General features: G+C 41.3%; 2 protein-coding genes across 3 annotated transcripts in view; one reads left to right on the forward strand and one right to left on the reverse strand.

Annotated features, from left to right (window-relative positions):
• The window catches only part of LOC138060784 (transmembrane 7 superfamily member 3-like), a 27,531-nt gene extending 18,138 nt beyond the window's left edge, over positions 1 to 9,393 (forward strand). Inside the window, exons 8-13 of one of the 2 annotated variants that reach the window (XM_068906651.1) lie at positions 1,201 to 1,353; positions 5,142 to 5,242; positions 5,777 to 5,825; positions 5,909 to 6,028; positions 8,037 to 8,222; positions 9,189 to 9,393. In XM_068906651.1, coding sequence (XP_068762752.1) covers positions 1,201 to 1,353; positions 5,142 to 5,242; positions 5,777 to 5,825; positions 5,909 to 6,028; positions 8,037 to 8,222; positions 9,189 to 9,211 — 632 coding nt within the window. In that variant the 3' untranslated portion in view covers positions 9,212 to 9,393. Of the gene's footprint in view, positions 1 to 1,200; positions 1,354 to 5,141; positions 5,243 to 5,776; positions 5,826 to 5,908; positions 6,029 to 8,036 lie in introns of both variants that reach the window. The other variant, XM_068906650.1, reaches the window with a different exon arrangement.
• LOC138060783 (acyl-CoA synthetase short-chain family member 3, mitochondrial-like) overlaps positions 8,181 to 12,500 on the reverse strand; it is a 28,018-nt gene continuing 23,698 nt past the window's right edge. The window contains exons 17-19 of the mRNA XM_068906649.1: positions 12,372 to 12,484; positions 11,026 to 11,088; positions 8,181 to 10,449 (exon numbers count right to left, since the gene is read on the reverse strand). Coding sequence (XP_068762750.1) covers positions 10,357 to 10,449; positions 11,026 to 11,088; positions 12,372 to 12,484 — 269 coding nt within the window. The 3' untranslated portion in view covers positions 8,181 to 10,356. The remainder of the gene's footprint in view (positions 10,450 to 11,025; positions 11,089 to 12,371; positions 12,485 to 12,500) is intronic.

Raw genomic sequence — 12,500 nt, forward strand, 5'->3', positions numbered from 1 at the left:
ATTTTCGTGCAACGGCGTTTTCACAAGTAAGGTTATTTTTAGATTGAATTTCCCGCTAATGAGACTCCCACAGGAGCCCGATGACCAATTACAGGAAATTAAACTGACGTCATAGGGTCACCGAACCGGAACTGCCTTTGTCGCGGGAAGGGCTAGTCTACAAATAAACCTACTTGTGAAAACGCCGTTTCACAGACGCTGTATGGAAGTTGCACGCTCCAGATGGGCTCCTGCTATTGCTCCAAATTACGTCACCAGATCACCTGGATAAACTTCTCATATAAAGATGGCATATTGCGTCGTGTAATTGTAAGGAAATGTCCAATGTCGGTTTGACGGGTGGCCATAAGTGTTGACCGTGCTGAATGTGCGGCACACATTTTAGAGCATTTCTTTGACGTACTCTACAATTTAACAACATGAAATGACCAAATTTTCAGTTTTGGCAACAACGCGAGCGTACAAATATGTCCCGTTCATCTTCTACTGCATTTTAACCCTCAATTCGTACCAATATTTCGCCCGTTTTGTACAAGGTGAGCAAGATGGAATAATCGCGAAATAGTTGCGATAGCGCTGTTTTATTTTGAAGCGACGTTTTCGTCGCTGTTGCCGTTGTCCTTGCTTTGAATCCCTAAAGAAAACTTAACCAACGGCAACCGGCGGGAACGTCACGAATTTGCACATTTAGTTGGCAAAAACAATAGCTTTGCACGTGCTGTACGTGCGTTTTTCACTCTTGTGCATTTCTTTTCCGTCGTCGGCAAAACAACAACGTGAAATAACCAAATAGAGCGTTTTCATATGACGTCACGGCGGCCATGTTGGTGTTCCAAAACAAAGAAATGGCGGCCATGATGGTATGCCAAACTAATCCTCCGGGAATTGATCTCTATTTTTGTGCAAATACTTTCTTTTGTTTCAGTAATCCAATATGGCTACTGATAACGTGAGTTAAAACACTCTATTTGAGGTTTTATGAAGGATTAAGTGCCTTTCTGACCAGCGTCATTGTTGAGGAACTACCACACCCTTGTCATATTAAAAAAAGGTTGAAATATTCACGAAGTGATTGCAAGAACGCGAATTCGTATTTTGAGATGACGACGTTCTCGTTGCCGTTGCTGTCGTCCTTGCTAAAGCTCCCTAATATGAATGTGCAACCTGAAGACACCATGTTGCATTTAACGACTTTTTCAGGACTGATGCTGACAAGTGTAGGAGTGGGTGCATGTTTTGGAATGTTGGTATTTGCATTGTGGTGGTTCACAGAGTGGACAAGGCTGTGTCTCTTCATTAATTCATTATTTCTTGGGTTCTTGGTTGGAGCAACGCTGATGTTCACACCATTTGGTAAGACTAATTATCTACGATAGAGCGGTTTTCAAATGAGTGTCGTAAAACCCAAAACCAAAGTAATTACTTTGGCCAATCAAAAAGGACGAAGACAATCCGGCAAACCAATCAAAACTCGAAATAATTACACGTAGCCGACACAAAGCGCGGGAAAATGTGCACGCGCGAGCCACGATTGGTTTTGGTTTTACTTCTTATTGGTTGAAAAAGTGGCGCGAGAACTTTGGACCAATCACTGAGTGAAGTTATGCAAAACCAAAGTAATTCGCTAATTTCTTGCGACACTCAATAGGCAAAGCCCTTTTCACGGTTAGTTTTTCTTATTTGCATTACAATGTAATCTAACGTGGATGCGAGGCAATTTCGGGTTAAAACTACAAAATAGCCCGAAATTGCCTCACATACATGCTAGATTATATTGTCATGCAAATGTGAAAAACTAACCGTGAAAAGGGCTATTGAAAACCGTTCTAGTAGTGGAATTGTGTATATTACATTCTTTTCTTTAACATTAACTGTGAAACCTAGATTTGGAGGAAATAATCTTATAGCCATGATGTACATGCTAGTTGCTTCACAACGGGTTAAACGCGAAGAGGCACGTTAAAAGGGGGCGCTTCACGCACTGCTTATGTTCGAATTCATTCAAGCACTACTGATTAATTATCCACGATGTTGATTAACAAACAGCAACACTGAGACGGAAGCCCGAAAAGATATTTCTAGCGCGAAAAAAAAAAAGGACTGGTGATTAAAAAAAGAACGACAGATAACATTTCATGACATATTACGGACACATTGCCATAAGGGGCTTTTTTATTGAACAAATTATCACAGAGCGCTCGGTTGCGTCCCATGGTTGATTCATAAATCATTTGCATGTGTCTAAAGCCCGCCGCACACGGTGAGGAAAGAGCTGAGCAAACTGCCTCGCGAGGCGGTTTGCTCAGCCGTTTTCTCACCGTGTGCGGGGAACTTTTGGTGAGAAATTGGCCTCGCGAGGCCGTGAGGAAAAAATCAAACATGTTTGATATTTTTCGCCTCGCGAGGCAAATTCCTCATTGTGTGCGGCCATCGTGAGAATCGAGTTGAGCCTTGTCAATGAAGCATCCAATAAAAATACATGGCATTCTCACGTGACTTCAGTGACGTCGGAATTTCTTCCTCCGACACCATCTTGAACCACTGGAGTCACGTGAGTATGCCATGTATTTTTATTGGATGCTTGATTAAACCAAGCTCAGCTCGATTCTCACCATGGCCGCACACATTGAGGAATTTGTCTCGCGAGGCCAAAAATATCAAACATGTTTGATTTTGTCCTCACGGCCTCGTGAGGCGAATTTCTCGCCACAATTTCCCCGCACACGTGAGGAAACGGCTGAGCAAACTGCCTCGCGAGGCAGTTTGCTCAGCTCTTTCCTCAAGTGTGCGGCGAACTTTAGACCCCACGCCTTTTTGTAGTGCGTATTCGTGTTTAAGGAACAACTTCAATTAGTCTTAACAACTTCTAAAATAATGATCTCATGTATCAAATGGAAACTCGGAAAAATCCGAGATGGGGTTCGTAATTTTCCGGGTGTCAATTTGATGCATAAGATCTTTCATGTAGTAGAACTTCTAAATGCGGTGGGCCTTTATTCGCGCGGCAGCTATATTGACTGTAGACATAGATTTCGTACCGCGGGCCTCGAGTTGAAATGTTCGGGAACGAGTTTCGGTGGGCAAAAACAAAAGTTTCAATCCCTCGGGACTCAACATGGCCGTGTTATTAAGACCCGATTCACATGGTGCTGGACGAATTTTCAACCGGTTGAAAAATTTCACCGGCCATTTTGTTCGCACGGAACCGTGCAATATCTTCGCTCTGTTCACACGGAACTGACGAACCGGATTAAAGTTCAACCTTTGTCAGTTGTTTTAGCATCTGACCATGCGCAGAGCGCTACTTTACAAAATCCAAAAATGGCGTCAAGAAAGAGAAAGGGTAACGATAGTGGCTGAGTTACCACTCATCCGTACACCCATGCCTTTGCAGTGCAAAAATTTAGACGGTCAAGGCGTTCACTGCGCGCCGGTTAAATTTTCGACCGTACCGGCGAAAAATTCGTCCTCGATTTGGGCGTTCAAATTTTGGAACTCCGAGGCGTCTAAATCATCGTATGTTTAGCGTGTTTCCGTGTGAACGGAACCCCTAAATGCACGAATTTTCAACTGGTAGAAAATTCGTCTGGTACCGTGTGAATCGAGCCTAAGGCCCATTAGAAAGAAACTCACCTTAGAAATGCTATCTTTACAATTCCGTTTTTAGTTTTCTTTTTCATTCTCATCATTATCACATTGCAGAATCTTCAATTTGCACAATTTCTGCCTCGAGCATTAGCAAACGTTCACCATTTTTGATAGGTTAGCCATGAAAGCAGCAATGAATATTCAAAGTGTTTTTCACTATTAATTAGTCCTGAAAATTTGAGCCCGATATATGAGATAGTGCTTAAGTGTATGTCGATACAGGTAAAGGCGGGAATTTTTGTAGATGTGTTTAGATGAGGGAATTGGTGGTTTTTATCTGATATCATGGCGGCCATGTTGATGTAGACAACAATGCAATAAAATATCTTGGGGATTTGACTCTGTTATTAAGCAAAATTTGTGGAGCCATTTTCTTTTGTTTTGTACACCGAGAAGGCCGTCTCATCACGTGGATGCAAACCAAGAATTACCGGTATTCTCTACTTGCACAAATCCCATAATACACCTCTCATCGTTGTTTGCAATTTCTCCTTGGACATGAAGATGTCCCAAGAGAAATCGAAAAGAATGCCTATTCAAAATTTTGGGGGGTAGAAGAGGTGTATTATGAGGTATTTGAGTATTGTTATGACGTTTATATATTTGGGGACTTTGAAGAGTTTTGCTTAAGAAAAGAAGTGTATTGTACGGGTTATAATTAAATATTTGTGGCTGATATTTTGTTAGTTCTTGAAATCAAGGGGTTAAGAATGGGAGATGAGTTACTTAAACAAGTTCTGTCATCATTTAAGGGCCCACAGACGGATTTTTCGCTCGTTGCTAAGGAAGTGAAATGTTACTTCCGGTAACTGACGTCATCATATCATAAGCTGACAAGAAAACCCACTCACAAGCAAACGTCACTGCGCGAATTGTTGTTTCCATCGAAGGTTTTTCCTCGCACGTCCTCTCGCTCGTTCTCAGATCAAGTGCGCATGCGTATACGAACTGACTTCCGGTTTTAGAAAAAGCTAAATTTCTGGCGGTCTTTAAATTGAATTAATTTTTTTTACATGGCACGTTTCACCCCCAAATACAGAATATAGCTAAGCATTGATTTTTTAAAATCATTTTTTTTGAAAAAGTTATGGGTATTTCAGTATCGTTTATGTCTTTACAAAGAACATTTTTCAAAATAAAAAGAAAACCATGCTTGGCTGGATGCAGAAAACGAATACAAATTATCAAACCATCGATTAAATACCCAAATTGCGTAGCACGGAGACCAATTTAGAGTTTTCTTTTATTGGTCACGTGACCATGGGCGCGGTATGATGACGTCATATTAAGGGTCATTGGCTTGCAAAAGTTGGAAACAGAGTGGGCCCTTAAAGCCTACGAGCAAATTTGCGTGTAAATAAGACAGAGTATAACCATTGATGTCAGCAAAGATTTCCCAATTACTGATTTCGATCACAAACCAAATGTATTATGCATATGAAGGTCAGTCCATTGCTGTGTTTCTGGTCAGTAATCACGTTTTCGTTTCTTAGGTGCTTTAGACGTATTTCAATCCAGTGAATTTGATTATGGCGCTGTCTTGTGTGCATGCACTGTAGTTGTTCCTGCTGTTCTTATCTTCCGGCCTCGTGCGGTAAGATTTCCCCTTTTCTTTCCATATGAAACATCTGATTGTGCTATATTTGCCAGTGGTCCAGTCCGGGTCTTGCTGTTCCTCTGAACCACCTGCATACAGGCGGTAGTAATTAGTTGGTTAGAGCGGCAGATTCCTACGGTCGACACTGTTCTCTCAGGAAGCAAGTAGATTTCGAGGCAAGCCTTTACTTTGACCGCGAGACATTCCTTGCGATTGGAGAGAAAATCCTGAAATAACCCAAAGGAATATTCTTTTTGGCTGTTTACGCATCTAATCATCAACGAGGAGTCTGTGCCTTTATCAGGCCTGGAGAAAAATGATTTTACCGTTCAACAAGGCTTAAACAAATCCCAGGAAATCTAGTAGAGCGTCAGCACTAAAATGGAAAAGGGTCCGCGCAATGAAAAAAATGTTATCTTGTGGTTAATTCTGACCTTATCTAGTACTGCGAGGCCAAGTGCCTTACCCTTAAGCTGACTTTCGTTAGTGTAATGCAAATCTTTATTAATTTTTGATCCTTTTTGCTCACAGCTTTGCATCGCATATACTTCAATCGTATCTTCTTACGCCTTTGTAGTGGGTAAGTGATATCTCATTCAGCCCGGCTCACTATCTCTGGTCACCATATCAGGAACTGACATAACGTATCTTTTGCGCTTCCAGGAATTGATTTCTTTTTGCACACCAGCATCTCTTACATTGTCACTGATGTCATTCTTCACGCCTCCAAACCGCAGTTTCGAAGTGATCACATAGTTGTCGTGAGGCCTTTCCAGCAAAATGGTAAGAGATACTAATTTCGCCTTCGCTTTAGTTTTACTCCAATGCGCTGTGTGATTGTTGAACACAGTCCGGGTTGCTTTCTCGACCAATTAGAATCCCAACCCACCGTGACGTACTCGCAGGTGTTTTTCCGCCAATTGCGCTATTGCCGTGGTTCCGCTGTTTGTGTCAGTTGTCATTGGTCAGAAATGTTGCTTGGGTCTTACGAGACATAGTCACGTGGGTTCTGAGAACCTCGAACTGGCAGGTTGCATTCCGAAACCGTGTGACCCTTAGTCGAGAATGTCCAATAGTTTTATCAGTGGTTACCCGAAAAAATTCTCGGTGGTCGTGCATGAAGCAGTCACACAGGACTTTTTTTTTACAATTTATATCCTTCGCTGCTTCATTTCCTAAAATTTATGGACACTGTTGAAGCCACATACATCTGAGCTGTGGATTAAAAACCGATTTTTAGCCCATAACTGAGACCCACTGCCTGCTCACTTCTGGCCTCTGTTGCTCACGTGGGACAAATATACATATATATACTAGTGATGAACTGTGATTTGTCCTGAGCCTTGATTTCAAAACGTATCTTTCCCACTCGTGAAGTTTACTGATCGACCTTTTCCATTTAGTGTCTAACAATTTTTGTTCGACAGTGATTATACAACTTGATAACACGGAATAAATGCGTCAGTAGCTTTGTTTAACAATGGTCAGTTTCGAAATAAACGTGGTTAATCAAAGGGCTTTGTCGGTGGAAAAGCTTAGGTTCCAGCGCCGCGCGTAGACATTAGGTTGCTCATGTTCATTTTGCGTAATTGTTATCCAACTTATTGTTGTAAATAGGACATTTCCAAATTCATGTCTGCCTCCTCTTCAAAGCGAGTCTAGTGCGAAGTTTTTGCGATGGTAATTAGTTATACTCTGCATATTAATGAAAACTAATTTTCATAAGAAAAATTCAAGTGGTACTATGATCAAAAAATCATTTCCTTTTTTTCTTCAGATTTTGAAAGCGTGTTCGCTTAACACCTAACTGGCAAAATTTTGAGCTTTGAGTTTTATCCAAAGGCTGTTTATTTTGAGTGTAAGTTTTGGATTTCATGGTCCGCCATTACTCACGTTCAAAACTGGCCGATTGGACCTCAGAGGGTTGCATCTAGAGAAAATGACGTCATTTACTCACTAGCTTAAAATTTCAGCGTGTAAACGCAATTTATTATATATGCAAAACACGGATTGAAAAGTCTGGAAGCCCGAAACTCCCGTGCTGCATATTGATTAGGCCGCGTACACACGCATTGCATTCTTAAACTAGTGAGTGTTTGACGTCATTTTCTCCTCGACCCAGCTCTCTCAAGATTTTAAAGTTAGTAATGGCGGACCAATAAATAAGAAAATTCCAGCTAAAATAAACAGGTGTCTTTTTAAAATCATAACTTAAAACTTGGGTGAGTTAGTGTTTAGTTAACATAGTTTTGAAATCCAAAGGAAAAACAAAAGTTTTTTTTGGTCGTAGTACCACTTTAAGTTCTTCACACGTAGACTCGCTTTGAAGACGAGGTAGACATGAACTCGGAAGTGGTCTGTTAACAATATGTGTTGTAACGGCCATCTTAAAGCCTCGTCTACACGAGCAAATTTTTATGTGACAATTTATATTTGCTCGTGTAGACGAGGAAATTTGCCCAAATTTTGTGACAAATGTATCTGCTGAAAAGCTGGCTTGTCAGCTTTTATGTGACAAATAAAAGTTATCACATACGAAAAATTGCTTGTGTCGACGACTCGTCACATAAAATGTGGCAAATTTAGGTAAGCGCCTTTGGAAAAACGACTAGGCAACCTCGCCTTGTTTCCGATTTTTCTCTGCTGTTCAAAGGCATTGCTGATCGAGTTAACTGCGCATTGTCAACAATTATTTGTTGTGCTATCTACATGATCAAAAAATTGTCACATAAAAATTGCTCGTGGAGACGGGGCTTTATGTTGGTTGACCTGATTCTTTTGTCTCTCTTAGACATCATCTTGTCAGTTGTGTGGGTACTCCTCGCTGTTCTGGGCATCATCTTTCAGACTTTGCGTTTCAAAAAGAGGCAATTTCCCAAGAGTGGTTTCATTGAGCAAAAACGCATCCGGAAGTACTTTGCAAGCAAGAACAAAATGAACGAGACCACGCCAATTTTAATCAATTCAAATACTCACGGTGTGTATGGAGCTAATAACATCTGCTGAAAAGTTTTCATGAAATCTACCGGGAATTTGGATACGGCACAGTGCTTCCAATACGTAGTTTTACACAATCATACGCTTCCTTGAAAAATTTAGTATGGATAGACATCACGAAGCTTCATCCTGTCTCTTGGGAAGTCTGAAGAATCCTTGTACGTCAAGAGAAAATCTGCCTTAATTGATTAATTGTTGCTTTTTGGTCTGTCGATGGGTCATTTGAAAATCGACATTCAGTAGACTCACATTTGATCAAAACTGACATCAGACTTAAGGACGTTCGCGCCAATTGTTTCTGCGCATCCTTACTGCGCACGGAAATGCACACGCCACGTCATACACGAGAGGGCGCGCTAAGTAATAAAATGAGAAATGATAGGGCAAAAGACCATTGCTATAGTTTTGCCTGGATTTAACGGTCTTGGACGTTCGGTGACCCCTATTTTTCTTTCCAATTATCTCCACGTTTTCCAAAAATGAACAAAAAATCAATGTGGGAAGTTAAAAAATTTTCAAGATTTCTGCTCACGGGACATCAAATCTTGCCATCTTGCGGCTGCAAGGCGAGTGAAACTGTGATCGCTAAATGCGAACTTGATCTTTAAGGAACCTCACCAGTTGACTAAATTCACTTAATAAGTCCACTTAAACAATATTTGGCAGAGAAGATTTCACTTCAAAGATTTAATTGCAATATATTTGGGTTTACAGACACTGGCCTTATTCGCTAACGAAGCCCGATTTTGTCACATTTTGGGTGTTTTTCCGGGCATGTTCTCTCCAAAACGAAGTCGGTGACCCCCCATTTTTTTTACATTTCTGACATAACTAACTCATCATCTTACAGTGGTAAAAGTTTCAGAAAAAAATCAATGTTGAAAAATTTTCGCGCGAACGTCCTTAAATCACTAAATAACAACTTTTATTTCGTATTCCGTTCCAGCTTCAATATTGGATTGGACGTAAAGAGGAAGGAGGAGGTTGCCGACCGGCTAAATGTAGTTGATATATTTTCGGGAAATTACGATTAATATATATGTACATTAAAGATAGTTAAGTGAAGGTATTTTCCAGTTTGTGAGCCCAGGATCTTTCTCTTTTCGCTAATTACAGTAAATTATAATAAAGTAAGTTACCTTGGGTACATTTTATACCACGAGTTTAGTCTTGAAAAAATCAGGCTGTCAAATCTTAAACACGAAGATGCATGTATAAAAGGGATCTCCTGAGGCTCTGGTTTTGTTCGAGTTCTTTCAAGCACCACTGATAATCCAAGATGGCCACCAACAAACAGCAACACAGAGACGGAAGCTGATTGGGGGTGGGGGGATTTCAAAAATACAAAGGCAACATGTTACGAATACATCGCCGTTGGGGTGTTTTATTGCACAAATTGTCACAGAGCTCTGTACTTGATTGACAAATCATCTGCATATGCCTTGGGTACCACGCCTTTTATAGTGCATCTTCGTGTCAAGTTCGAGGCGGATCATTGTAGGCTGTCAAACTTTCAACGATCTAAAATGTAAGAAACGAGTATCTCTCTTATCAACACGGCTTAACAGCTCTCGTATTCCTGCGTTTTACCTTAAGAAAATATTGAGAACGCCTAACCACGCGTTTTCGCTGGAGAGAAGGAAACGTGTCGGTTCACTAGGCCTAAAGGCCGGGACACACTAGGCGATAAGTCGCCGCAACAATTCGCCTTGTGTGACACGGTTAATTTTATGAAAATAATTGTCGCTGCGGCAGAATTTTATTGCGGCGATCAGTCGCACGAATTCAAACTGGGCGACTAATCGCAGCGACAAAATTAGCGAAAGCAGCCTTGTCGCACCGTGTGTTCACTTCCGGCAACTAGTCGCTGCGACAAAATATAAATGAACCAATGAGAGAGCGTCATATGGTCAGCCATATTGAATTAGAAAACTAGTTCACATTCCCCCTCATAAGAGATCACTGCGTGTTCACCGAACAGGCGTCGTGTCGCAACAACTTGTTTTGCAAGTAGTACACACGTAGCAACTTGTCGCCTAGTGTGTGCCGGCCTTAAATCTGTAAAGACCTCAGTTCTTGGCGTCCATTGTGAATCCCAGCAAGCTTTCTTGTTTTCAGTGTGGAAGCGTCCGTTCAATGATCCCCTCCTCGCGCACAATTTCTTCGATGTCTTGTAAAATATGAGGGTTCTCCATTGTTGGCGTGATCTGCAAATGAACGAATTTAGTCTGTTCAATGCATGACCACTGTGCGGACGGGCAACCGGAAGTGAATCCGTTATCCTGACGCGTGCATGTTTTTTTTTTTGTCTTTTTCCTTTTTCTTTTTTTTTTGAAACTCCGAACTGGCTCATATGAACCACTTTCACCTTCACTGAGGTGAATTATTGTAATGATAATCACATGAGAATGATCAGCGCAATTATTTTACTCGTCAATTGGGGCAAGTCAGTTCAGGGTGAATTCGTCTAGCAGTTGCAAAGATACTGAAATAAAAAGCGGGACTCTAACCCATAACCGAGCAAATGTGCAGCACCCTCTTCCGTTTAAGCTTGAATAATTGTCTGACTACATGCTATATAAGTAGAAATAAAAAACAGAACCGGACGTACCGATACGATTACCATTACAAAGGAAGCCATTTTCTCTTCGGCTGCAAGGACATGAATGACGCTTTGCTTTTCAACTCTAAGTGAAGCAATCAGAACCCGCGAAAAGCACTACTCACTGGTGTAGTGTATACTAGGGGGTTAAAAAGAGCTGCAAGGTGTCAGAAGTACCTACCCTATAAGGTTTGCCGTGAAGAATCTTGGTTAGCACACCTCTGACTGTCTTGCCGGAGCGCGTCTAAAAAAACGGGGGGAAAAGGCTTGAAACTTATCTGTACCGTGATAGGAGCCCATAAACCCTTAAGTAGGAGCTACCACTTGTGTCCATAAATAAAAAACTTTGATATCCTTCTCGATTAGCCTGAGCATTTGCAACCTATTTCAACAATGAGGTATGTGTTGGGGTAGCGACTTTCGTATGGCCTTGAAAAAGCGTTCGCAATTTGTTTCACGGACCAATCTTTGGCAAGATTAAAACAAAGCTTCTCCTTGTTCCCGCCAAGAAAACTCCTAATGTAGGCAGTAAACAGTACGATTGCCGAATCACATAACTGCATTTCAAATGACGTCACAGCGAAATGCCGATCGCTTTCCAGAAGGTTCCTTGGAGAGATGACGTTGTTTGCATTCGCGTTCGCTAAGCCAATGAAAATTCGCGTTCGTGTTTTTCATTTTTGCTGACTTTCTGTTTTTACGTTGATTTTTCAAGGTCATATGAAAGTCGCTCAAAGCGTTATTTTTAGCCGGTTAGACTTAATGCGGTGGTTTAGCTTTACCGTTAAGCCACGAATGATGTAAAAGTTGGGGAGCAGAGCAAGAGTACACTTGTTAACCCTTACCAAAACTAACGTGCATCTAGTTAACGGACATGTCTGGAGGCCTCTGCCATAAATGTGCAGGGGTTTGTACACCAAAGCTGAAGTAAAAGAGAGCTCTTTCTGGAACTTTTTGCGTGGAATCGAGCCTATTCGCTTTTTTCACCAATCCCATAATACAGTTCATTTTGGGGGGGTTATTTGCATTGCGTGACAATGGATATCCAGTTCACTGAAGCATGATTCAGTCCCAAGGGTAATTAACTTGTCTTGTTTTTATGTAAATAACCCCCCCCCCCCCCCCCCACCCCAACAAAAAAAACCTATTGGATTATGGGATGGTTAAAATAGTCAATACCAAAATCCTTCAAGCTCGTTTTTAAAGCGAGTCCAACTGAGTGCAATGCGTTCAAGGAAACCATTTTCATACGAAATAATTTCATAGAAGAAGTAACGCCACGGCAGAAAACCAACAGAAAAAAATGACTAGGAGAGTAAAAGAGATGGCGTTTTGGATACGAATTGTTTCCCAGCTCTCTTTCTTATTCCTACCCCAGTTGTTGCTGCTACAAATACGACATACAAAGCTACTACGTGGTTAGAGGCTTCAAAATGGGCGCATGGTTTGGTGAGGTTGGATATAAACTGCATCCAAAAAAAACGAAGCATTGTAGGGAAAGCCTTTCTTTAGATCACTTTATATTACCTTAGGAAGTGCAGGCACGACAACAGCAGTTTTAAAAAACGCAACAGGGCCAACAAACTCTCGCACGCTTTTGACTACTTGCTCAATCGCTTCCCCGCGAGAAATCGGAACAGCTGTAGGTAAAAAGCA

The sequence above is a fragment of the Montipora capricornis genome, chromosome 8, assembly GCF_036669925.1.
Source record: "Montipora capricornis isolate CH-2021 chromosome 8, ASM3666992v2, whole genome shotgun sequence".
In the NCBI taxonomy this organism is placed as follows: domain Eukaryota; kingdom Metazoa; phylum Cnidaria; class Anthozoa; order Scleractinia; family Acroporidae; genus Montipora; species Montipora capricornis.